This window comes from Gracilinanus agilis, chromosome 1, assembly GCF_016433145.1.
Source record: "Gracilinanus agilis isolate LMUSP501 chromosome 1, AgileGrace, whole genome shotgun sequence".
Lineage (NCBI taxonomy): Eukaryota > Metazoa > Chordata > Mammalia > Didelphimorphia > Didelphidae > Gracilinanus > Gracilinanus agilis.
The window spans coordinates 436,824,203-436,852,069 of record NC_058130.1 but is presented as its reverse complement, the minus strand read 5'-3'; the positions used below and the strand labels follow the sequence as shown (position 1 = coordinate 436,852,069).

The 27,867-nt window shown below is 35.8% G+C and overlaps 1 protein-coding gene across 1 annotated transcript in view; it reads right to left on the bottom strand.

The window, feature by feature from the left end:
- The window catches only part of ADCY2 (adenylate cyclase 2), a 574,349-nt gene that overhangs the window by 152,540 nt on the left and 393,942 nt on the right, over positions 1–27,867 (bottom strand). The window contains exon 5 of the mRNA XM_044681919.1: positions 1,241–1,389. Within this exon, the coding sequence (XP_044537854.1) occupies positions 1,241–1,389 (149 nt within the window). The remainder of the gene's footprint in view (positions 1–1,240; positions 1,390–27,867) is intronic.

The window sequence follows — 27,867 nt, the reverse complement described above, 5'->3', positions numbered from 1 at the left end:
CTTTCCTCCTTCCTTCCTTCCTTCCTTCCTTCCTTCCTTCCTTCCTTCCTTCCTTCCTTCCTTCCTTCCTTCCTTCCTTCCTTCTTTTCTTTCTTTCCACTTACCTTCCAGCTTAGAATAACAACTAAATAATATATTTATTCAAAGGCAGAAGAGTGGTAAGGGCTAGGTAATTGGTGTTAAGTAACTTGCCCAGGATCACACAGCTAGGAAGTATCTGAGGCCACAGGGCATCCCATCTCTAGACCTGACTCTCAATCCACTGAGCTACCTAGCTGCCTCTCCATTCTTTCTTAAGCTCCTTAAAGTCACAATCAATTTTGTCTTTGGACATTTTAAATAAACATTTGCCCGAGTCTCAGTTAGCATTTCACAGGACCGTACATTTCCAGTCTTAAGGCTTCTTGGAGGCCAATAAATCAAACACACTCATTTAATAATGAGGAAACTAGGGCAGAGCGGAGGTAAGTGACCTGCCCAAGTTATTAGTTTACTACTTCCTAGTATTACTAAATTTATTTATTACTAAATAATGTATAATAAATTCATTATAAATAAATATAATTTATAACTAAATAAGTAGTAATAACAATAGAACTATTATTACTAACATAGTTATTAAAAGAGTGAGCAAGAATTTATACTTAGATCTTTCTGGCTCCAAATCCAGCATTCTAACTACTATACCAATTTATTTTTATTAATATGCTCTTCAAAAATTGGACCTAAAATATTTCAATAATATTCATTTGCGAAAAAATAGGATAATGAATGGGAAAGAAAGATATCCCAAGAAAGTACAGAGGAACACAAATTATTCAGCATTTCAATGACTGCAAAGTTCCAAGAGCAACCATGAAGGTGGCAGTCATATTGTCAAAACATTTAACAATCATTAAAACAAGGAATATGATCACTGGAACAACAGTTAAGAATTAATGATTTTGGGGAAGGTAGGTAGCAGAGCCAATAGAGAGCCAGGTTTAGAGTTGGGAAGACTTAGGTTCAAATTTGGCCTCCCTGTGTGACACAAGGAAAAGTCACTCAACACCTTTCTTCTGCATTGAAACCAACTCCTATCATTGATTTTAAGGCAGAAGGTAAAGGTTTAAGGGGAGGGGGGAAGAATTAATGATGTAATATCAAGATCTGGACTTTGGATATGCAGGCACCAGGAAGTCTATTCTTTGGCCAAATCATTTGCTGAATCTTGCTAACAAACATGAACAAAGCACAATACCTCACATTAGTGTGCCGCTTGACGTAGAGATTGTGAAAGTTGTTTGTGTTTTCCAGCTGGCCTGCTTTGGGTCCCTGCAACCTCTGAATGATCTCTGCTTTCATTTCCATGGCGATGTGAGCAGGCAGTAAAGAGAGCAGAAGACGCTCCTAGAACAAAGTAGTGATTAATAAAAACAACTACTAAAGATATTTCAAATGACTAGCACTGTATAAATAGTAACTAAAAATCAACAGTGGGTTTTAAAAGGACTCCCGTTAGCCTAGGCTCTCATAAACAAAAACACATATTAAAATATTTTTCCATGGTTAGAGAGGATTATTACATTATTTATTATTATTGAGTTTCACGAATGTGTTCAGCTCTGCAGAGAATAAAGGAAAACACAATTTCTTCCCCAAGGAGATTATGTTTCAAATTGGATTTTTAAATTATTGAAAGAGAAATGCCATTCACATACCAGAACATGGTTAACCTAAAAAAGAAAACATTTAGGTTTTTTTTTTTTGGTTGTTGTTATTCTACTTGGGAACAAAAGCACATGTTTTGTTGTTCTTTAAAAGTTTGCCAAGATGCCTCTTTTGATTTTTCTCACAAAAATCACACTGATTTTCTGTCACAACTGAACTATCCATTATAATAAGCATTTATCCATCCATGGAGATTCGTTAGTGATTCCAATCAAAGGAAAAGCAGCACCTATTACTTCGGTTGCAGAACAATCTCTATTAAGGTAATAAATGTTTTTTTTCCCCATATAAAATGTATATACATATATGTACATACATATATAAAATAGTAGCTAGTATTTAATTTAGCATGTTTTTGTTTCCAAAACATTTTTTTTTTGGTTTTCCAAACCCTTTACTCACATGTCATTTGATCTTCACAACAACTCTATGAGTTAGATATTATTATCCCCATTATACAGATGAGGAAACTGAAGCAGAAGTAGGTTAATTGACTTGTCCAGTGACACTGAGCAAGTAAGTGTCTGAGGCAGGATTAAAACTCAGGACTTTCTTAATCTAGCTCTCCCACTTTACCACTTTATTCTAGCTCCTCATTTTGTTCCACAATGTCTAGCACAATCCTTTCTCTCTACAAGGCACTCAAAAATGGAGTTCCTAAAAATGATTATGAAAAATTATAAAATACTGACAATGTTTTCCTCATTTATATTTTTATCCGATGATCCTCAAATTTATTCAACTACATATATATGTATGTATATACATATATATTTATAAAGCATTTATTATGTATGAGGCACAAAGTTTCCAAAATCATCAATAGGACTGTGGCATTATATATGTCTCTAAGAATTTGCATTAGACTTGCTTTATGTTTTTAAAATATAATTTACCTTGGAAGCGTTGAAAACACTGGATTCTCCAGAGAAATACTGATGTTAATCAGCATTTATTGAGTGTCTATTATCTTCTACGATTGTATTTAGATACTGTGACTGGAAGTACAGGAATAGGAGGAAAGTCCTTGCCCTAATATAGTCTAATGCAGTGATTCCCAATGTGGGTGCCACTGCCCCCTGGTGGGTGCTGCAGCTATCCAGAGGAGGGGTGATGGCCACAGGTGCATTTGGGAGTGGTGAATAACTGGGAGGTGATAGTATGTGACAGGGGGTGCTAAGTAATATTTTTTCTGGAAAGGGGGTGTAGGCCAAAAAAGTTTGGGAACCACTGGTCTAATGCCATTTCTACAGTGTGTATATGCGTATGATCCAGAAGATCAGCAGTCTATCAAGAACTTATGAAATCCACGGGACAAAAATTGAAGCCTGGAGTTTGTGAAATCAGGATGTCAAATGGGAAAGGTATATCATAGGAAGCTGTTTGCTTAGTGGGCACATGCATGGAGTCCAATTTAATGTGAAAGAAACAATCAGCACATAGTGCTGAAGACAGTCCTGGTACAGAACAGCCTTCATATTGTTTTGTGAGACTAATTTGAGAGGAAATATGAACTACCTGAATTCCCACTTCTGCTCCCAATCCTATCAGGCTTTGCAGGACAGAGAGTTTCCTTATTCCCTCGTGTCTTCAAATTTTGTTCCCATTTCCCATGAACACAAAAGTCTTACATGGAAGGCAGTTTTGTTGCATACATTTTGGTATGAGGCCTTATTGTCTATCTAGCCATCCTAGATACCTGGCCACTTAATTTAAGATTCCTGTACGATTTTCTGGTTGCAAAAACACTGTATGGAGGCATGAACCACACATAGACTCCACTTTAAATGGAAATATTATTGTGATTATGCATTTGAGTAGGATGCCAATTATGTATTTTTGGCTTTGTCCAAGATCTTTAAATATATTTGTGGAGGTTGGAATCAAGCTAAATCTTCTTCCACTAGCAGGGGCTCACTGGTGAATGTTTTTCTTCCTTTCTTTTCTTTGTTTCTTTTCAAGGTCTACATTATAATATGGAAGCTATATATGGTTGTGCACATATATACGTGTTTATATAAACATACACACACATATACATATGTTGATTCATGGAACTAGTATATAGTTGTGTTTAAATGACTGCATACTTTTTGGAAGTATTATACTTTATGGAAATGTTATTGCATATTTTATTAAATTCATATTATGTGTTACATAGCTGTAAAATGAGGCAAATAGCCACTAAAGCTATTTGGTTATTGGAAAATTGGTGCTTGGTGGTGGGACTTAAATTTTGTTGAGGAAATATTGATTTGGAAATTCCAATTTAATTTGGGTTAACTATTGATTTAAAAAAAAGATTGAACAGACTCTATCCCACACCATTGATTCTTTAGGCAAATGTCAAGCACTAGTTAGGAATATGGGAAAGAAGTCATTGTAATAGCTATCCCTATATTAGTTTTTAGAGACTGTAGGATATTACCACCTCCCCAACGAACTAACCATCAAAGGAAATATTTAGAAATTAATTATTAAAACCCCTACTGTCAGTCATTCAATGGTTATTGAAGATCTAAGTCCCTGGTATTTGAATTTCTTCTTAGCTTGGGAAGAGAGGAATCTAACTTCATAGTTTCTTCCAGTACAATAGAAATTTTGTAAGATCTTTTGAGGGAAAAATAGGAGAAGAGAAATATGTCAGGGACTCTGCACCTCCAGACAAACACACATAGAGCAACAGAACAATTTTGTTCTGCTGGCAGTGTCATTTATAGACCCTTTCCTCAATCTCCTGGCAGAACATGAGAGGTCTCTTCTAAATGGACAAGCAAAGAACAAATCTATGTCACCTTCTAATGGACGGTGACTCCAATGGTTAGAGGGCTTAAGGAAAACAAATAAAAGGAACTGTTGGAACTTACCCCCTTTTCTCTACCTTAACTCATCATCTATTTTAAATTGTGTCCTTTAAAACTTTTTTAAATCCTACTAAAGTAAGAATTTTATAATGTACTTATTATTATTTCTCCCAGACACCTGTGACCTACCCCGAGTTTTCCTGGTTTACAGCCCATCTCCTGTCCTGGCAACATAAAAACATGGGGCAGCTCTGGAGACATACAGGAGGGAGTGAGATGTCCTAGGACAAAGTTGAAATCTTAATCTCCCAGCTCACTCTTAGAGAGATTTTGTTGTCTAAATGGTAGAATTATCAACATCTATTTCCTAATTATACTTATAAGAGCAGAATTTATATGAAATTTGGCCATTTAAAAATGTAGTCTAACAGTGATGGAAGGCTACATAAGCATTAGCACATCGAGCTCTTGAAGAAGAAAGCACTTTGTAAATCTACACAGTCATCACCATCATCACCACCACAATCATCATAGTCATTCAGATCTTTATCATCGAGGTAAATGGAAGTATAAAAGGCTGATGTTGAATTCCCTAATATTGGGTCGCTATTACTAATCAGATGACTTTGAGTTTTGGAGGCAGATGATACTTTATTATTATGCCTTAAATAGACAGTAAGAAGCCTCTTCAGCTTTGAAAAATCCTTGTATTCTCACATCCGAGTTTAATTCCACTAATAATGCTAGTGCTTTCCAACTTAGGGAAGAATGGTGAAAAATAAACAGCCTCCTCTCAGAGCATAAATTGTTAGCAATGCTGCTTGTTTATATTAGAGAAGTCTTTCTAGGAATGCCTATCTTGAGTGTTGGCATTTAGTATTTCTTTTGTTTGTAGGAATTAAATACATGCCCTAAACCTGATTAATGTTATTCATTGCACCTCTTTTTGTTTTTGGGGAGTTTCTTAAACATGAGCCCAAACTGAAGTTTTAAGTAAATTATTCCTGGGTCTCTGATGCTATGTAAAAGTATATAAAGAAACTGAGCTAACTTGCTCTTATCAGATGTAACATTCCTCCAGAATTGAGCCTGGTTCGGACAACATACATGGTCCATAATAGAGGAGCCCCTTTTTAGAGAATAGAGATGGATGTGTGTCCCAGGTCTCTTGGGCCCATCAGGGGTGCCCTTCTGTTCAAAACGTGTATGGTGTTTGACAAGATGATTCCAATCAACACCAAGGGACTGATTCCTTTTTAGCAGTCCCGCCTCTGTTCACAATTCATATGAACTTGATTTTTCTTTTTTAACTGTCTGATTGTCCTAAAAATATGAGAGTTAGAACCTCCTTTTGAATTCATCTACATACTGGTAAGGATCCATTGAACAAAAGTGGGCTGTCCTATGCTTTCCAGGGACACCCAGACAGCTTTTGCCCTAAACATCTTTTGGATGATCTTTTGTTTGGCAATTGACAAATTGGGGAAAATAAAAGGGTTGCCTTGTGTGCTTAAGGGACTCAGAAGAATTTGTACATAGGACAGTCAGTTTTCTCATCTATTAGTTAATTCTTTATCCCATAGGGAGAGGCTCACATAGTCAAGAATTTGTCTCGCTTAGAATTAAGATTTCCTTGAGAAAGAAATCTTATTTTGTCCATTCACTTTCTCTTTTTCACTTCTATCTTTTGTTTTATTTCAATTTTTTCATTCTTTAAAATCCTTTCCTCTTTTTGCTTGAGTTGAGACTGGCTCTTCCTAAGTACTAAATAGGCAAAACTCTGACAAAATGTAAAATGTTATTTTTGAATTTATTTAACTTTTTATTTGGGGATTATTATGAGCTTTAGACCCATCAATTGCCATAGGCCATGGGTCTTCTCTAACATTTCTTACTTTTGGTACTGTATAAAGACTGGACCAAGCTCTTTAAATGTTATATAAGACATGAAGGGGATGGCTAGGTAGTGCAGGGAATGGGGCACCAGATTTAGAAACAGGAAGATCTGAGTTCAAATTTAGCCTTTGATGCTTACTAGCCATGTGGATAAATCTGGATAAATCTCTTATCCCTGTTTGCCTCAGTTTCATCATCTATAAAATGAGCTAGAGAAGGAAATGGCAAACCACTCAAGCATTTTTTGACAATAAAACCTAAATGAGGTTATAAAGAATCAGATACAACTGAAAGGACTGAACAACAAGAAAAACAAAACAAAACACTGAGATGTACCACATGGCTCTTTTGAGACTTAATAGTATGAGCACAGGGGTGAGGTACTTGAAAGGACAAGGTTTTAATTTCCTTAAGAACCCCCCATGCTGGAACTTCCCGTAACTGGGTATATGAACAAATGGGCCAGATAAATCCCAGCTAGTTTTCCGCCAATAGTATGAGTAAAACTAGAGGAAGAGTGGATCTGAATGCTGTATATAATTACTCTCTCTGATTCCAGTTGGTCTTGTACACTTGCTTGGATGCTTTGGGAATGATGAAGCTACAGTTTACTTTCAGTGACTTAGTCCTGAAGGGCAATTTGTGAACAATAGTGCTCTCCCTTAAATGGGTATTAAGAAGAAAGAGTCAATGATTCAGTAGACCTTTAAAGAGGGAATGACTGCTCACTGATTTTCTTCCTTTAGTACTGCAGGTGGCATTATGTAGTTCTAAATCTATCTGTGGTGGTCTTTCTCCATCTGAAGACTACCTCTCCCATGAGGCAGACAGAGAAGGTGAATTCAAGTAAGAGAGCTTGAACCGAAGCCCAAAGCTACCTTTTCCACCCTGTATTTTCTTTCCTGAGTTGGTGACTACACATTGATCATAAGGAGGAAATGTTGAGGCTTGGCAGTGACCTTATGAGTTTGAGAGGTCTTCAGGTCCTGGTTCCACTGATTGGAGCTGAAGTGCAAGTTGCTGCTTCAGAGAAGATGATCACTGATAGAAAGAGAAGCTCTAGCCCTCTCCTTATATTTTTTAAAGTAGCAAATTAATAACATTCGCACTTATAATTCCTATAGTACATTGCCCTCATTTCAGAGAGACTCTATACTTCAGCCACCATGCCTCAAGCAATTTCCCCTCTAAGAAGCTAGGTAGGGGTTGTGATGAAGAGAAGAGTGTGAAAAAGGGACTCCAAAATTCTCACTGGAAATAACAATGTACTCCAAAGTTAAAATCATTCTGCCCATGCACGTGGGTCCAAGCCAAGAGGAATACATTAGGGAAAGAGAGACCCTATCCCATCAGACTCAGTAGTATGCTATTATTTTTAGTTATTCTAGAATTATATCTGTTAGATTAACTAAAAGAAAGTATAGGGTTACCTGTGCAACAAAAACTATCCAGAGAAGTAAAAGCCTTCCAGCAATCACATTCAATAAAACAGCAGTTTGATCTTGACCAGATAATGAAATTAAGGCAGAAATCTCTCTTATAACCTCATAGCCAAGCTCACAATCAAAGAATGTAAAGATCAAATAATGGGATAGATAGACTGAGATAGATCTGGACAGAAGGAAAAAAAATCTGTCTAAACCTAGCCTTTCCATTTGGAAGAACCACAGAGATATGCATAACCTGAAAATATTTACTAAACTGCTTCTGATACAGGCTAGAATGAAAGAATATGGATAAAAGGAGACTTCATTTGAAACCGTATCTACTCTATTGTCAATAGCCAGATGACAAGTGAAGAATTTTGTTGATTTAGATAGAAGTGGGTCATCGATATCATTAAATGGAAGTCTATTTCAGTCTCAACTCAATTTAGCTAATTTTACTATATTTGTATGAGTTCTAACCCCACTGAGACAGAAGATTCAAAATGACCACATTACCTCCAACTCAGAGGTAATGTGGTCATATTTCAATACTCTCCTAACTGACCTCTTATTCTTTCCTTTTTCCATTCTCTACTGCACACAGCTATCAAATTAAATTAGTCTTCTTACTGTACTCTTTTGATTTTGAATAATAAAATAACTGATATTTATAAATGTTACAAAGTGCTTTAGAATCATTATCTCCTTTGAACCTCAGAATTCTTTGAGGTCGGGATTTATAGGTTTTATCTCCAATGTATAATCCTCAGAGGCTAAAGATGCAACAATAGTCCCATAGCCACACAGCTGGTGTCAGAGGTGAGATTTGAATCTAGGTCTTCTTGTGCCACTTTAAATCTCACCTCAGACACTTTCTAGCTGTTTCATCCTGTGCAAGTCACTTGATCCCATTTGCCTAGCCCTTGACATTCTGCCTTAGAGTTGTTGCTAAGACATAAAATAAGGTTTTTTTTTTTAAAGTGCACTATTCTATCCACTGCTTATTGCCTCCTAATAAGGTCATTGCCCCGATTAAAAACCTTGCATTTTCTCTTCAGACATTTCCTGTTGCCTACAAAATCAAATATAGTCTCTTTAGACTAATCTTCTATAATCTGACTAATTTGCCTTACACTTTTTATCATTCATTAATTCCTTTACATGTCTGATTCTCCAGCCAAAATGGATTTCTTCTACTCCTCTATCAACTCTATCCATAATACCTCGTTGAAGCCCCGAGGACAGAATTTGTTTTTAATCTTTAAATTCCTATAACATTATTTGGGATCACTCTTATGATATTTATCTTATGCTGTCTTGCATTGTATTCATCTGCATATACATTTTATTACTTCTAATAGATCATTAGGTTTTCAAAATCAGCTTTTATTTAATTTTTAATTTTATTTTTTTATTCAGCTTTGTAGCCTCACAAAATCTACCATTATGCTTTGCTCGTAGTAACTCTTCAGCAAATATTTACTGAGTGATGCATGCTGTGTTTCTTGTTCTACATCATGGCACACCATGAATACTTTCTCAATCACTTCTTTTACCCAGTAATCACCTGCTCTTTAAGAATCTTCCTCATCCTCAAAATAAGAAGGGCCTTCCTATGAATATTTTAACTGATCATCAGTTAGATGTAGAAAAAATTATACCCAGGACAAATTGGCATGAAATGTTTTTCCAAATGCCGAAGGAGAATTCACTTCCATGGACTCAGATCCCGGAACTAAAACAGGAAGGAAGGACAGATAGAAAAAAAATTCACCTATGAGTAGGAAACATGGGTGACTCCTAGTAGCTATTTATTTTAATGAATAATTTAAATCTTAATTATTTCTAATTGAGGAAATAATTGTAAGTCCTGTAATTTTTCTCTAAATTTGGGGGACAAATGTCCTTGGACAAAGCCTCAGTACTGCAACATTAGCTGAATCTCTGTCGTTCACCAAAGGACACTTTCTTTATCCATTTTCTTTGGAGCAGTGGTGAACATCTCATCACCATCATGCTATAACTGGTTTTTGGTCCCATATTAGGAAGCTAGGTAGGACAATGGGTAGAATGATAGACCTGGAGCCAGAAGACTGGAGTTCAGATTTAGTCTTTTTAGCTGTATGACCCTGGGAAAGTTACTTAGCTTCTGTTAGTCCCAGTTTCTTTGATAAAATGAGTATAATTATAGCACCTACTTTCTGAGGCTGTTGTGAGGATACAGTGAAATAGTTGTTGTAAAGCATTTTGCAAACTTTAAAAGAGTTATACAAATGTCAGTTATTGTTCTTATTGTCTGATAGCTCTTTCTTTCTCTATTCCTAACAAAAGTTGGGGTGGGGAGTGGAGAAGAAAACTTATACCAGTAATTTCAAGTTGTTTACTGATTGTTTTCAGGTTTCTGTGGGAATATATTTCTGTTATTCTGTTTTCTCATTCACCTTATAATTTCTCACTAATTGGAGGTTGACTGACTTTATACAATAGGATAACAGGTATGCCTGAGATTTAAATCATGTGGGCTTGGTGATTTTTAGTCATTTTGAGTTTCAACTCCCTGTGAATTATTTTTGCTCTATACTTCCTTCTTCCCCCATCTTTAATAAGAAATCCACATTAAGTAGTGATCCTATGGCTTCACTGCTTCTCCTTTGTGCTCTCCAAATAGCTAAAACTTCTTTTGTCATCCATTGCCAGCCTCATCTTGTTCTGAGCTTCAGTGTTTCCGATGCTGTTCTTGAATGACCATTCCATTCTTTCTCCTCAGCATCCTTCCTTTGCTTCTATCTTCTATACATGTCTTTGGAAATTTAAAATTTAATGTAATTTCTGTGTATCCACAACAGTCTTGTGAAATGGTTCTCTTTTCTACTTTGTAGGAATCATTTTAATGTTTCAAATTCATTCTTCAAGTTCAAGTTCAATTCATGTTCAAAAGTTCATTCTTGACAGCTTTACAACCCCTTTAAAACCCCAGAGTTTCTGCAGGATTTGGGGCACACAGTTCATATAAAAAACTTTATCCACATCTAGGGTGACCACCAGACTAGTCCCAATTTTCCCTCCTTAAATAACACAAACTGTAAGATGTTCCAATCATTTCCTCTCAATATTTCCATGATTTCTACTTGAGCAACCAGTTTCCCCTTATTGATCAAAATCATGTTCAGAGAAGCAGTCGTCTCTTATTGACTTCTCTACTTTTTTTTTAAACCCTTAACTTCTATGTATTGGCTCCTTGGTGGAAGAGTGGTATGGGTGGGCAATGGGGGTCAAGTGACTTGCCCAGGGTCACACAGCTAGGAAGTGTCTGAGGCCGGGTTTGAACCTAGGACCTCCGGTCTCCAGGCCTGACTCTCAATCCACTGAGCTACCCAGCTGCCCCGACTTCTCTACTTTTTAAAGAATGAAATTATCATTAAGGCAAGTAAACAGTTGTGTAATCTGCTTTGCTCCTGGTGGAAAGAAGACAGTTTGGAAGCTCCAGTGTCATACTCAATCAAGTGTGAGACTAGGGAGTCAGATAGGTTTGAGTCTGAATTCTGATTCAGGTACTCTCTACTGGTGTAAACTAACCAAATAATTTGAGCTATTTTAGCCTTAGTTTCATCATCTTAAAACAGGGATAATAATAACTATCTCGCAATATTTTTCTGAGGAATAAGTAAGATAGTATAGCCAAAGAACTTGTAAAACTTGTGGTATAAAATAGTATATGGCTGAACCCACCAGTACCACCATTACCACCACCATCATCATCTCTTCTCATAAGTATGGGATGCATTTTCTCATAATGGGACATTTACATGTTCACAGGCAATCTCTGGAACATGTGAAGCCTCATAGGGTCCAACTCCAGCCATTATGAGTGTATCTTTTACAAATCCTGTCTAAAGATCTAGGGATCCTCCTACCTGGCTTCTATGTCATTTTCTTTTATTCTTTAGCCACCTAATAGTAGTTATGATCCTCTGCCTTTTTTTTTCCTTTTGAGGCTCTTTATTTATTTCAAAAGAAACTCAGTTTCTTCCTAATCTGGAGAGTAGAGAGATATCTCTCCAGCCCTTCTCTCGAGTAACTGATTGGTCCTTTGTGCATATATAACTCTATCTTGGCACTGGCAATGCCACAATTATTGTGTATTTTGTGCATTTTCAGGAAATTTTCACTTCAAAATTCCTCTTGCCCTCTCAATTTTCTGGGGATGAACTCCCAAGTTCTTTACTGAGCTAGTGGCTAATTTCTGGATCAGCCTGCCTGCCTGTCAGGTCTGTTGATCATGCCAAGAGCTTGATCCAAATCCATATCATTAAATATCCATGTGACTTAGTTTCTTCATTTGAAAATGGAGGCCATGTTCATGGTGTTCCTTCCTCTTAGAGTTTTGTTTTTCCTTTTAAGAGATCAAATTAGAAAATGTATGTGTTTTATAAACATTTTGTAAAAATTTTTGGTGACTATTAAGGGCTATAAAACTATCACCTATCATAACAATGACAGAGGCAGCATGACCAAATGGTTCCAGAGCAAGTCTTGGCATCAGGAATACCTGGGGTCATGTCCTACCTCTAAAATGTATTGGCTGCATGACATTGGGAAATCCCTTAATTTATTAGTGCCCAGGCAACTATCCAAGATTGCAAATTGCAGAATAAATGCTGAGCTAAATTGATAGAGGGAGCATTTTCACTGGAAGTACCCTATATTAATGGAGTCATTTAAAAAAGAGAACGGTAATGATAAAATGGAAGTAAAATTGTTTATTTAAAAATAAGATATTATATAAGTTATTCCTTAATTTCTTTTTTTTTAAAACCCTAAACTACTGTGTATTGGCTCCTTGGTGGAAGAGTGGTAAGGTTGGGCAATGGGGGTCAAGTGACTTGCCCAGGGTCACACAGCTGGGAAGTGTCTGAGGCCAGATTTGAACCTAGGACCTCCCCTCTCTAGGCCTGACTCTCAATCCACTAAGCTACCCAACTACCTCCCTTAATTTCTTAATAGTTAAAATATGAGGTGTCAGCCAGAGAGGTTATCAGCTCTGAACTGTGTCTTCTGTAGGTCTTCAATACTCCTGGCCTGCTACAGTGATTATTTGAGGTTGCAAAGCATCCAGTGACTATTCAGCATTGTAAACACCCCAGACTATAAATTGGGAGAATTTAGGGTACCATCACAAGTGGGGTTGCCTTGTAACTTTCGGGGCTATTTTTCCCCCTTGGAAGTGCTATGCTTCAAATGAATAGCATAATATTATGGTACACACAAGACATTTCGACTAAATTAGCAGTCTGACAAGGTTAATACTGTCATGAATATTTTAGATTTTTACTAATGTAGCTGTGTACTCTGCCAAATTATCTGAAAGCAGTCAACTGATTTATATTCTTAACAAAAGGGATGTGACATTCACATTTGGAATTCAGGTCATAGTATTTTTCAGCAAAAAAAAAAAAAAAAACAAAAAAACAAAAAAACAAAAAAAAAAACTTTGGACATATTCCCTGAGGGGACTATTTGGTAAATCCACTTGTCATTAAATTGACTCAACGGTATCAGAATTATTCCCATACTTCGATGCATTTTTTCTTGCTAGAAAAATGTAATTCATTATAAAAGGTAGGTCATCAGTACTGTGCTCATTTTATTTGACTATTTAAGAGGTTTTCATATTCCTAATTCAATATTTTTTGTTTCTCTTTTCAACAAATCTCTAATCATCACTCATGAGACTTTGCTTCAAAGGTAATCTAGTTTACAGGATACATTACATGGAATGGGGGGGGTGTGAAAAGAAATTTGATATTATGTAGCTCAGTTTTTACAGATAGACAAATTGAGGTCCAGAGAGGTCTCTCCAGATCAGACACTAAGAAATGTTTAGGATATAATCTTTACCCCTTTAGTATGAAAATGAAACACAAATGAGAAGCCATTGATAAGATCTAACTTGTTATTTGTAAGCATAAACAGAAAATATCCTTTGATAAAAGACCCTTAAGTGTTTCTCATAAGAACATAATCTTGAATTCTTGAATGACTAGTCTTTAATTTTTTTTCCTTGTAAATGTATAAAGGAACAACAGACTAAAGTCTCCCTTTTCAGTGAAAAGATGTTCAGATCTTTGCTTATCAGCACACCAATGGACTGCCCTTACAAATCTCTTCCCTTATACCTTGAAGAAACACATTATAACAATATTTCCTTAAGTATGAGGCCTGCATGGGAGGAAAAGGAAACAAATAAAATCCAACTTGGTTGCTTGGATAATAATATAGCCCACAAGAGATTTATTAACCATTTCTACAGAACAAAAATCATTCTGTGGAGGAAAGAAGAATTAAAAAGGACTGGCAACACTACTTTTATTTAGGCTAACTTAAAAATGTCAAATTCCTCTTAGTGTAAGGTACAAGAAGGAGTCAGTTGTGTAATAAAGATCCCACTGTTAAAAAACTGTATTAAGAACTCATTTTCCAAGGACTTCATTAAAAATAACTTGAACTAAAAATTTCCTTCCATTAGAAGTCATGAACTTGCCCCTTCCACACATACATTCTCTCATGCTGCAGTTTCCTGGGTTGTGAAAGGTTGTTGGGGTCTCTCGATAACATGCATCTCTCTTTTGTACAAGATTACATCTTGTGACCTCAAAAGAGGCAGCACAGTATTTAGGCTTTCTCTTCCATAGAAATATGTTCCCAGGAATCAGACTGAAGATTTTTTCCGGTTATTTGAAAGGTAACTTCCCCTCCTATCCCAGCCCTTGACAGGTTTGCTGAGAGAAGCCCAACAAAAATGATCTTAAAGCAATATTGTCATTCAGTGTCAGGGGCTCTATTTTATGAAATGAGATAGCATATGTAAAGCTCTTTGTAAACCTTAAGCAGTATATAAATGTTAGCTACTTGGTAATTTCCCCAGCGATGATTAAGAGCTGGGAGCTTGTATAGTGAAAGATTTTTAAATGATTCAGTCTTGGGTTTCACATTCAAATTTTACTATGAAAAAGATTAGTAATAGTGCAAGTTTAAATGAACCTTGACAATTCAAGTGAGGAATTCTGTGTCTCTGGCTGAAATGGATGAGGCAGTTGAGGTGGAGATTAGTGCATAATTCTACTACAGAAAAGAATTGGGGACTAAGACTGTAGATCACACTATCACATGTTTAGAGCTAAAAAGGAACTGCGAGTTTATCTAATCCAAATTCCCTCATTTGGCAGACAAGAGAAAAGAGACACGGGTTAAGTTATGAGTTGAATGACACACGGGTAAGGAGTTAATAACAGAGATTGTATTTAAACTCATCTACTTTAATCCAGTACTTTTCTTGACCGGAAATGACAATGATGAGACTCATATTTTGGAATAGTGGCATTTCACAAATTGTTTAAAGACCTACACTATAAAAAAGTTTCCAGGTATTTCCCCAGTAATTAATGTGGGTTGTTTGGATGAATATACATACTCAAGGTATTGTTTTCTTCATTAAAAAAGAGATATTAAAAGGGTTTTTTTGAGAAATTGTGTTATTTGATTTTGTAATTTAAGGGCTGTTAGATTTTTCAAAAATCTGCTTTTTTTGCAGGTGGGATGGGGAAGATATTGATTTTACCAAAAGCTTTCAATTTCCTCAATGTCTCAGATTTTGTACGACTTGAGGTTTCAGATTGATAATGAGGTATTTGGGTAAGTGGGTCATGTATCTGGATAGTCTCTTGTTTTGGAATTTGTAATTTGCTGTTTGTAATTTAAAAGTGCTCCAGAATTTTGACATTAATTACTTGAAAGAGCAAAGTGTTGTTCTAATTCCTGATGCCATAGAGTCACTATTTCACTTCACTCATGTAAATTACGTGAAAATGTACTCTTCATGCAGCTGACTTCTAATTATACTGACTGCTAAAATGGTGACAGCCTGGATACCAGTGCTGAGGAACGGAAGATAAAATAACTAACTTCCATATAATGCTGCCAAAATGAAAATAGGGCACAGTTGCAGCCAGAGAAAGAGTCACTGAGATCAGCAAGGGATTAGTGTCTGTGCATAATGAGTGGTCAATGCATTAGAATGACAGCCACATTTTTGAGGGAAAGAATTGGCTAACTAGAACATTTGAAGGTACATATACAGTCTAAACTTTATTTTTTATTTTATTTTATTTTTATTTTATTATTTATTATTTTAAAAATTATTTTGAGAATAATTCTCAGTGTGTTGTGAGTATTAAAAAAACACATTTCCAAAATAATCATTTTAAAAGAAAACAGGCTAAATGTCTTGTTTAAAACTGGTGTCAGACCAAGAATCAGATCTCACCCAGTGAACTGTTATTACAGCATCTTGCCTCACCTACTCCAAGATAACAGCTTGTTTCAGGCCAAACTTGGGAAAGTTTTAGGAAGTGTAGAATTAGCTAGACCATAGATTCTTTGGATCTGCAGTAGATTAATTTGATTCCTGGCTTTCCTCCTGTCTCTCTCTAACCATTCCATTTCTTTTTAAACCCTTATCTTTTTTCAGTCAATCAAATCAATTATTTCAATCAATAAGCAGTATTGATTCTGCAGGGTCACACATCTAGGAAGTGTTTGAGGTCAGATTTGATCACAGAGCCTCCAGTCTCTGTCTGGCTCTCAATTCACTGAGCTACCCAGTTGTCCTCTAGCCATTCCCTTTCCATTTTTCTCCAGATCATACCCTCTAATTGTAGGTCTTCCTCAGGACTCTGTCTTGGGACTTCTCTATTTTCTCTATACTTCTTCATTAGATGATGTCATTAGCTCATGAATTTAATTTCTATCTCTAGGCTGATTATTCTCAAATCTGCTTTTTCTGCCAATTCTGGATGTTAACCTCGAATCTAGCAGTTTCAACTGTCTTTCTATTAGACAATATGTTCAAAACATGTTCAATATTTTCAATATGTTCAAAATAACTCATTATCTTTCCCACTGAAGTCCACCTCCCTCCACCTTCTCTATTATCCTCCTAGGCTCACAACCTACAAGTCATCCTGGATTACTCACTAAGTTTCTCCCCCTAAATCCATGCTGTTTCCAAGGCCTGTCATTTTAATCTTTTGAATATACCCTTTTCTCTTCTCTGTCACTGTCACTACTCTAGTGTGGGCTCTTCCTCAACACTTTGTACCTTGTTTATTGTAAAAGCTTATTCGTAGATGTGCCTACCTCAAGTCTTTCCCCACTCCAATCCATTCTCCATATGGGCACTAAATTGATTTTCCTAAAATATGGATCTAATGAAATCAATCTCCATAGTCAATAATCTCCAGTGATCTATTGCCTTCAGTAGTAGATATAAAGTACTCTTTAGCCTTCAAAGTTATTCAGAAGAAGCTCTTTCTATCTTTCCAATCTTCTTACACTTTAGTTTCCAATGTGCATTCTTCTCTCCAATGATACTGACCTTCTGTTCCATGAACAAAACATTCCAGGCATTTTCTCTAGCTCTCTATAACATTCTCCCTACTATGCTATTGACCTCCTTGATTTTCTTTAACTTCCAGCAAAAATCCCAACTTTTCCAGGAAGCCTTTCCTAACCTCTCTGAGTTCTAGTGCTTTTTTGTTAAATTTCCTCCTTTTCCTGTAAGATATTTTCAAACCAGGAACAACTTTGGCCTGCTATACTTCATAATGTTCTATACTAGAATACACCTGCCCTTTCAATATGGGCTTGTACATGTAGGTTGGTTAATGGATGCTGGGGTTTCCAGTGTTTCCCTTTGAAACTTGCATTTTTAGTTCATTTCTTGGTATTTCTTAAGATAATCAACATTCAGGACAGCTAGGTAGCACAGTGGATAAAGTGTTAGGCAAGGAGTTGGGAGGACTTGGGTTGAAATCTGGCCTCAGATACTTCCTAGCTATGTGACCCTGGGCAAGTCACTTAATTCCAGTTGCCTAGTCCTTGCCACTCTTCTGTCTTAGAATTGGTACTAAGACAGAAAATAAGATATTTTTTAAGACAAAGAGTCATAAGAAAGAAAAGGTTAGTACAATAATGTGCATTATGAGATTGACATAATTAATTGCACTCAGTATATTTTAAGCTGGTTTTAAAGATTCTTCATTGTAGGTCCCTGTTAATTACTTAAGAATCAAAGTATATTTCTGACACAGATTGCCATATTTTCAAATATTAACACAAATTAACTTAAATTATTTTCTCCAGAAAATTAAAATGAGGTTAAAATTGGCTGTAGTTGACAATTTTACTTCAAATGAACAGTTATTGGTGGAAGAAATGAAATTAATTAAATGACTTTTTTAGTACTCTTCCTGGAATATTGCTGAGTGATCTATGCATAGGAATGGGAACATTTTGTTCTCATTTCATTGATTTTACTGAAAACATTTCTCTGTAGCCAAAAGACAGGGTTAATGCTACCCAGAATGAAATTTACTCAGTGTTTATGATAGAGGCAGAAATACCTGTTTTTAACAGTGTTATTTTGAAAAAAAAAAGTCTGCTTCACTACATGGCATTAATGATCCTTGCTCAGCTCAAAAATAGTAGCTTATAATTAATTCATTAGTATTAAAGCAAAGATTCCATCAGCCAAATGTCTCAGCTTTGAAATTTTTAAAAAAGAGATGATGACCATAGACATGTGTTCAGTGACTTTAACATTGCATTCAAAAGTTATTTCAATTGCTGCTGAGTGTTCTCTAATTGGTCAAACTATCATATTTAGTACATATTCATCGATTATAATGACTGTTATTATGTCATTTCCATGCTCAAGAATTTACAGTGGCTCCCTGCTGCTTATGACATAAAATGAAAACTCTTCTTACTAGCTTTCAAAGCTTCCATAATCTGATTCCATCCTTTTTAATCCATGCTGTTTTCTACTATTATCCAATCTAACAATCTGAGAGTTCATTTATGTGTCACTGCCCTTCTGGGGTTAATTCACATACATACCTAGCAGGTCAGGTCCCAAGATTCTTGGTTTCTACTATTTTCAAGGTTTTAGGAGTAACTCTGAGGGTCCTGAATTCTAGTACTATTAGACACAATGCCCGAGCTCTGTGCTCATGGAAAAGCGACCATTCAGATTATATTACATATTTAGAAAGTGTCATTAACTAAACTGTTATAATATGAACAGTTAGTACAAAATATTTCTGCACACTAGGGTCAATTCTACCCTTGCATACAAAAGTCCCTGGAGAAAGTGGGCTCATACTTAAAGTATAAAGATAGTAAGACAAATCTTAAGGAAAACATGCACATAAAGTTACTCTACAGCTCCTAGTAGACTTTTTCTCTCTTCCTAAATTCCTTGTAAATTTCTCCTTAGTTGGAGTTCTTTTCTAGTCTCTCTGATTGATGATGCCTTTGCAAAGATGATTTTCATTATGAAAGGTCACACTTGAAGAGTCACAAAATTTTGGAGCTGGAATGATGATAGAAATTATCTAGGCCATCCCATTCATTTTATAGTCAAGGAAAGTAAATAACCAAGAGGTTACATGACTTGCCCAGTTTCACACTTAGAGAGTTATGGAGCTCAGAATAGGATCCAGAGTTCCTTACTCCCAGTCCCTTTGTCTTCTTACAATAGTATACTGGCTACAGATTATTTTCTTCACTGTATTCTTTCTACATTAAGATGCTTAATCAATCAAGGAATCATAGATGTAATGCAGAACTAAATGCCACCTAATCAAAACCAAATTGTCTTATAGCAATTAAAGCTGGAGATAGCTCATTTGGAGAATTACTGTTTTTCAGACTGCAAAGTAAAGGAGTAGAAGTATACAGATTGATTGCTGTCACAACCTGCATAGGTTGTGTAGATCTGGAAGGGATTACCTTATCCAATCCCCTCATTTTATAAATGAGAAAGATAAGGGATGAGTTTTTTGGTGACTTACAAAAGGTTATAAGGGTAGTAAATGGTAGAGCCAGGATTTGTCATCTCACTTCTGATATAGAGCTCATTCCAACACACATTCAATATTGCCTCTCTATCATTTGCATCTTCATTTATAAAGATTGGGATGGGGACTGGACCTGTGTATCACTGGTATAAGAAATCCCCCTATAAAGAAATTCCTTTTGCAAATATTGGTTGGCACTTTCTTTGCAATGTATTATTATACAGAGTGGCCCAGATCATTGAGAGGTTAGGTGATTTGGTCAAAGTCAGTAGATACTGAAGAGGGACTTGAATCCAGGTCTTCTTGGATCTAAGGTCATATTTTTTATCTACTATGCCTGGGTCTCTATAGCTACACTTAAAAGAATTGTATAACTATCAGTAGATCCATCACTGAGTAAAGAAGACATAGCAGAAACACAAGTTTCTTCCTTTATCTAATATATGCTATTTGCTATTACAATATTTTCTCATTGCTTGATCATTCCATTATCTATACTGGAAATCTTGGACTTATCTTTGACTTCTCCTTAATCCTGAAGGTTTCAATCAGTCAAAAAACTCTGTCAATTCTACTTCCTTTTTGTCTTGGTTCTATCTTCTCCCTTCCATTTCAACTACCATCTACCTAATTCAGGCATCCATTGCCTTCTTCCTGGCCTATTGTAACAAGCTCTTAACCTATCTTCCCTCCTCCAGCCATTCTATTTTTTTTTTTTGCATTGATGAACTGCTTGCTTGTGTCAGTGTATAAATATGGTCATATGTGTACTGCTCCAAAAGTTTAAATGACACTTCTTTGACTCCAAAATAAAATCTAAATTTCTTAGCCTCATGTTCATGGTTCTACCTAATCTAGTTTGGTTCAATCTTTAGGAGCTTATTTCACAGTATACTTGAAGCCCTAATGAAGAACACAAGACACTGTGCCCCAGGGTGCTGAAATGGAAAGGGCAATGACAACATTTGTGTTCTTTTTTAGAACAAAAACATTTGAGTTTAGCACTAAGTGAATAATAACACTTGATTAAAAGAGGAGGTACATCCTCAACACCACAGCAGGCCCCAAGGCAAGCTCCTTTGTGATTGCCCCTAACTGTCAAACCTGTCAGGTGCTGTTTCAGGGTATCCCCTTTAAAACTGAATTGTCCTGAGCATCAACACTTCTGGCTTCTTCTTCATGTTAGTTACAGTTTAGCTAAACTGAATTTAATATTCCCAATGCTTTCCTGACTTTGTACATTTGCTCAGTGAAGTTCATATGCCTAAAATTCATCAACTGATGCCCTTAAATTTGTCCTTTAAAACCCTAATTACTTTTCAAGGTCCAGGTCAAAAGGATCTTACTGGTAGCCTTTCTTTACACATCCTCCTCATTCCATACCCCCCACAAGTCATTGATCTCTCCTTCAGCACTCTCATACCATTTGCATTTCCCTCACATCTATTCTATTTTGCTTTATAACTATCTGTGCCCATGCTTCCTATCTCCTACTAGATTCTAAATTTATTGAGGGCAGGAAATATATCTTATTTATCTTGATACCTGTTTTAGTCCTCATCATACTACTTTACACATGATTGGCATATGGTGAATTGAAAGGCATTAGATTAAATAATTTTCTTGCTGATGTTTACTAATTTAAGGAGCAGAGAGAAAACAGACCTGTGATTTGATTACTCTAAGGAACTCTTTGTATGAGAACTCCCTCTACAAATGTAATCTAATAACTTCTCCATAACTTTTCAGTCTTATAGAGATACTTAGGGAACTAAGGTGATTTGCTCATGAAAAATGGCTAGTATGTATCTAAGGCAAGATTTGAACCCAAATTCTTCCTGAGTCTAAGGTCAACTCTCTATTTGTGTCATTATAGAATTTTTAGTGTATAAGGGACCTGGAAGCTTTCTAGTCTGACGTATCTGAAATGAATCTTCTCTGTAGTTGGTTGATTGGCTGTTGTCCTTCATACTCAAAGAGGACCAAAATTATATCACTATGTCAGGGTCAACATACAGTGTGTCCAGTCGTAGCAGATCAGACCAATGTGAGTTTAGAAGATTCTAGCATAGATTGAGCACAAATAGTCCATGTGAACTTTTGAGAAGGAGTTGTCTCTAAATTTACATATCTTGTGTTTCTTTTAAGCTACTACAATTGTAACTAGGGCTCCAACAATGCATTCCCTAAATAAAAACCTGTCACTTCTACTAAGGCCCTCTGACCCCCTCAATCAATGACAGTTTGGCAGTATGGTAAAATGGAAAATATTTTGGATTAAGAGAGCAAAGACCTGGGTTTGAATGAAGCTATTCCAACAGTTACACCAGTATAATATTTGTCAAGTCAAGTCATTTTACCTTTCTATGCCTCGATTTCCTCACCTGCAAAACAAGAATGTTATAAAAGATCATCTAGAAAGGCCTTTCCTTTTGAGCACCAAGTTCCATGATTCTATAACAATGTTATTTTTAGATAAAACAAAAAGTCAACTTGAATTTAGCTACAAACAAAAGTATCTCATTTCCCTCTTCAAAAGCTAATTCTCAAATAGTCAGAATTCAGAACACATGTTGTTTGATTTACAATGGCAACTAGTAATTTGTATGAGCAAGACTTAATTTGGAAGAATGCACATGTCATTTTTTTTTCATATCTAAGTAAGAGTTACAATTAGTTTGATTCATATACTGTCACCAGTATATCCACCACAGGGAAAATGAACAATGAGAACTTTTAAAAGAGGTCTTTGATAAAGAAAACTATTTTTTTAGTTGTGTAATTAATACTAAACATTAACTTTCTCCCATTTCTCCTTGCATTTGTCAGGTTCCCTTTAATATTATATAGTCCTTGAGAAGATAATTAAATTACAAAACTAAATCATCTAAACTGAATAGAAAATAATTAAGTTTAGTTGCCCTTAAGTTTACCCAGCCCTCTCAAAAGGAAACAGTATGGTCCACTAAAAAAGGGCACTGAACTGGAGGTCAGAAAAATGTAGGTTGGTTCCATCTACTAGGGCAGTGATGGGCAAACTATGGCTGGTGGTCAGGATGCGGTTCCCTGAAATGTTCTATTCACTGTGGGACATTATTCCTAATCTGACAAATACAATGAGTAGGAGACAATACAATGAAACTTTTAAAGAGTTGCCTTAGAAACAAACTGACAGATGAGCATTTCCTTTCCTTTGGCCCCCCTTTAAAAAGTTTGCCCATCATTGTACTAGGGGTATCACCTGATGACTTTCTATCTTATTTACAAAATGCAGGTAACATCACCTTCTGTATATCATCAGATTTATTTTGAGGATAAAATGAGACAATTTGTAATATAATATGTGATACAAATATAAGGTTACCTTTTTATTGAGTTTTTGTGATTTAAACATTTTCCCTATGTTTTTCCAACTGAATCTCCTTTACATCTTCTCTTATTTTTCAGATTTTACATTAGTCTCCAAAGAAGAGTTACCCTAGAGTTCTTGCTCTTTTTTAGCATCTCAAGGATATTAAGGTATCTCTAAGGTTCTCTAGGTGTTGTCTCTTATTCCTTTCTAGGTCTACAACCTTTCCAATGACTATTTTTAATGAGTGATGGTCCATATAAAAAGTATTGTGGTACTTTAAAAATATATTTTATCTATTTCCTTTTAAATTTCCTAATTACATGAAAAATATTTTTACATTCATTTAAAAAATTTATGGGTTCTAAAGTGTCTCATTCTTGAAATATAAGTGAAACATATTTTCTGATAATAGATGTTTTTTTTTTAATTCCTCTTTAACCACAGAATTGTTCAATGGTAATTCTGGGCTACCTACTTGTAAGAACTAGGCATTTGGGGTTAAAAAATTTTAAATTATTCTAAGATCAAAATGTTTCCATTTTATAGTCATGTAGAATCACTGGGAAAATAGAACTATTAACCACTACCACCACTCCCCAACTCTCCCCACTCACCATAACAATTTGCATTTAAGGTATGCAATGTGCTTTTCTTTAATCTTTCTTTCTTTCTTTCTTTCTTTCTTTCTTTCTTTCTTTCTTTCTTTCTTTCTTTCTTTCTTTCTTTCTTTCTTTCTTCCTTCCTTCCTTTCTCTCTCTCTCTCTCTCTCTCTCTCTCTCTCTCTCTCTCTCTCTCTCTCTCTCTCTTTCTTTCTTTCTTTCTTTCTTTCTTTCTTTCTTTCTTTCTTTTTCTTTCAAGAAGCCTTACCTTCTGTCTTGGAATCAATACTATATATTGGTTTCAAGGCAGATGAGTGGTAAGGGCTAGGCAATGGGGGTCAAATGACTTGCCCAGGGTCACACAGCTGGCAAGTGTCTGAGGTCAGATTTGAACCTAGGACCTCCCATCTCTAGACCTGGCTCTCAATCCACTGAGCTACCCAGTTGCCCCCTGCAATGTGCTTTTCTTGTGTCATTTAATTTGATCATCACAAGAACCCTGTTGGGGTAAGTACCAAAGGTATTATTATTCCTATTTGGCAGGTAAGAAAATTGAGGATTAGAGGGGTCAAATTACTTTTTCAGGCTTATAAAGCTAGTGTCTGAAGTAGAATTTGAACCCAGCTATTCCTAACTCTAAGAACAGCATTCTATATGGTGTCATATGCTGTTAAAATATGTTGTTGTTATATTGACTTTCATTGTATAGCAAACTGTGATATAGTAATAGTCTAGTGACTATAAGAGTCTAGTATAGTCACTTGTTAAAATTATCTTCTTTGAAATTCCAGCAGAATCCAGATATGACCTCTTCCTAAGGATACCTTAAAGGAGATCCTGCCATCGGAGTGAGAATTGTATTAGAATTATAAACTTATAAAATCTTAAAGTTGGAAGAGTCAGGCCCTAAAGATTTTTAACTCCACTATACCCTGTGTTATATAAATGATGAAATTAAAAAAAGAGGGGTCGAAATTTATCTTGCTAATTAGGGGCAGATCTATGACTAGATCCTAAGAATTCTGTTTCCAAAACCATGCTTTTTCCATTCCATCCTTCCTTCTCTGGAGTTCTATGATGCTAAAGCACTTCAGCTGAAAGTGTCCTATTTTGTCCCCAAGAACTTACCCACTAATTTTAATATCAGTGGCTTGAGGCACATGGAGTTTCCCAGATTTACACAGCTATTACATACATGTCAATGATTTTCCTAAAGCAAAGGTCCAAGCATTTCAACCCACCTACTCGAGAAACTCCAGCAGCACCCTTTTATCTCAAAGATCAAATGTAAACTCCTTGGTTGGGCATTCAAAGGTAGTGCTGGGCTGGAGTCAAGAAGACCAAAGTTCAAGTCCAACTTCAGATACTTACTTGCTTTGTGACCCTAGGCAAGTCTTTAAAACTACATCTGCCTCAGTTTCCTTCAACTGTGAAGTAGGAATAATAATAATAATATCTCTCTCCCAGGGTCAGAAATACTAAATTAAGTAATATTTGTAAAGGGTTTAGCATAGTGCCTGGGAACATAACGGGTACTTAATAAATCCTTCACTCCATCCTTCCCTCCTCCCCATCTTCCTTTTCTATCTTCTCAATCTGTCTCCACCCTACATTTTTGGACTTTTTGAACCCTCCTCCCTGACATGACCCCAGTCATTCAGTCATAATATCCTACTTGTTGGTTCTCTCACATGATACTCCACCTCCCATCTCTGTACTTTTCTGTTAGATTTCTTACATGTATAAAATATTCTTCTTCATAATTGCCTCTTGGAATCCTTAGATTCCTTCAAGGCTCTCAGCTCAGGTGCCATATCCTGTATGACATCCATCTGATTCCTCCAGCTACTAGTACCTTTCCCTCAAAGTTAATGGTATCTGTCCTCTTTCTGTGTATGTGTGTGTGTGTGTGTGTTTGTGTATGTGTGTGTGTGTTTATGCCTATATCTCTACATGTCTCCTCATTTAAAATAAAAGCATTTTGAGACTAGAGACTGTTGGTGGATCTATGAATTTACTTAGCATTTCTGGAAGGTAATTTAGAATAAAAACATGCCATAAAAGTTACTAAATTGTACACTCCCTCTGACCCAGCAATTATACATGGGTAAAAGCCAGAGAATTGATTACTAAATTTCTTTGAGCATTTATACTTCAGAAGAGGGCAAATGCTACAATTCAGGGGTGGATTTATCATTTTATATATTTATTTTGGGAAAAATCCTTGTCACCAGCATACTTCTATAGCAATATCAATACTTTGCTTTTGTCTTTGACTCCTCATTGTTTAGCACATTGATTAGCAAACTCACAGTTTAATCCTTCCATTTGTGTTGGATTCTTCTAGACCAGTGGTCGGTAACCTTTTTGGCCACGAAAGCCATAAATGCCACATTTTTTAAAATGTAATTTTGTGAGAGCCGTACAGTGCTCACAGTGCGTGCTCCTGTAACAGCACCTGAAAAAAAATTGACTTTATGGCTCCTGCAGAAAGAGCCATATTTGGCCCTCGAAAGAGGCAGATATGGCTTGAGAGCCATACCTTGCCGACCCCTGTTCTAGACCCACGATCTGATTTTCATGGCAAAGATGACACTAGAGTGGCTTGAAATTTCCTTCTCCAGCTCATTTATTTTATAGATCAAGAAATTAGGAAAAAAAGATGTAGTAGTTTGTCCAGGGTTACACAGCTAGGAAGTATCTGAGGTAAGATTTGAACTCAGGAAATCTTAGTCTTCCTGACTCCAAACCTAGCACCCTGTTCACTATATCACCTAGTAGGTACACTGGCACAAAGTAGGCTCTTAATAAATGCCTTATTAACTGACTGATTGATGTAGAGAAGGTTTGATCCCCGATACTCTTGATTCCAAACAAAACTTGATTGGACTATCCAAGTCAATTTGTGCATAGTCATTTGTGTGCTATCTCTGCCATTTAAAATATATGAAATTTTAAATTACCCAAATCTTTAACACTTCATTCCATAAATGAACCTAGACTGGCATCTTACATAATGAGAAGTTCATCTTAGTCCTCAGTTACCCTCTCACACATAAAAGATTCTGAATTGTTGGTAAGATTATTCACATCATGCCATCTGTTTGTCGGCAGATGTATTTATTATTTTTCTTTTATAGTTATGGGCAAGTATTTTTCAGCATGTTTCTCTCCATGAGTCCCTGAAAGAAACCTCTGAAAGAAATCCATTTCCCAAACAGGCTAATTAGAGTGCTACTTTATGCAAATCTTTATCTATCTATCTATCTATCTATCTATCTATCTATCTATCTATCTATCTATCTATCTATCTATCTATCTATCTTTCTATCTATCTATCTTTCTTTTCTTAAAGAAATATTGCCCAGTTCAATCCTAGCCAAAAAAAAAAAAGTTTCAGTGGTAATAACCTTTTGGGCCTGATTCTTTTGTTTCAACCAGGCAAACAAAATGCTCTCCAAAGTGGCAGAGGAGAGAAAATTCTATGGAGTTTGAGGATTTAGGAGATTTGTGGGATTTGTGGGTAGAAAGATGATGAGTCAAAGTCTCCCACATCTGTATAAACACAAGGAAGCCATGTGCCTGTCCTGAAAAGCCAATAAAAAGATAAATTATTAAAACTACTTTTTAAATGCCATATATTCATTTAGGGATTAGGTGAATAAAAATCAACTATATGATCCAAATGTTACCAAATATGTATTTTAAGAAGAGATCAAAATGTATCTTCAAATTTTGTCATTAAAAAGTTAGTAACATAGTTACATTGTTAATTTCATCACATTTATAGAGGCTCCGAAATTATTCTCCTCATTATCCTCCATGTTAATTGTTTGACTACTAAATAATTAATCAAAAACATTCTAAGTGAATACTGATGGTGATTCCATCAAGAAGGAAAAATGAAAACTGCACACATAATGTGGTTTTCTCACACTTATTTTATTTTAGCTAACCTATATAAAGTAGTGAGCATTTTTAAGGAGGAAAAAATAGGATTGCCTAAGCAACCTAGATTTCATTCTCCAGAATATTAAATGGGTTGTTGCATTTCCCACCCAAATCCTTTAGATTGTGTAGAATCAACAATCAAATAAGATTTCCTTTTGAAAACTGTTCACAATGTAGCCCTTCATTTGTATAAGGGAATATGGAATCAAT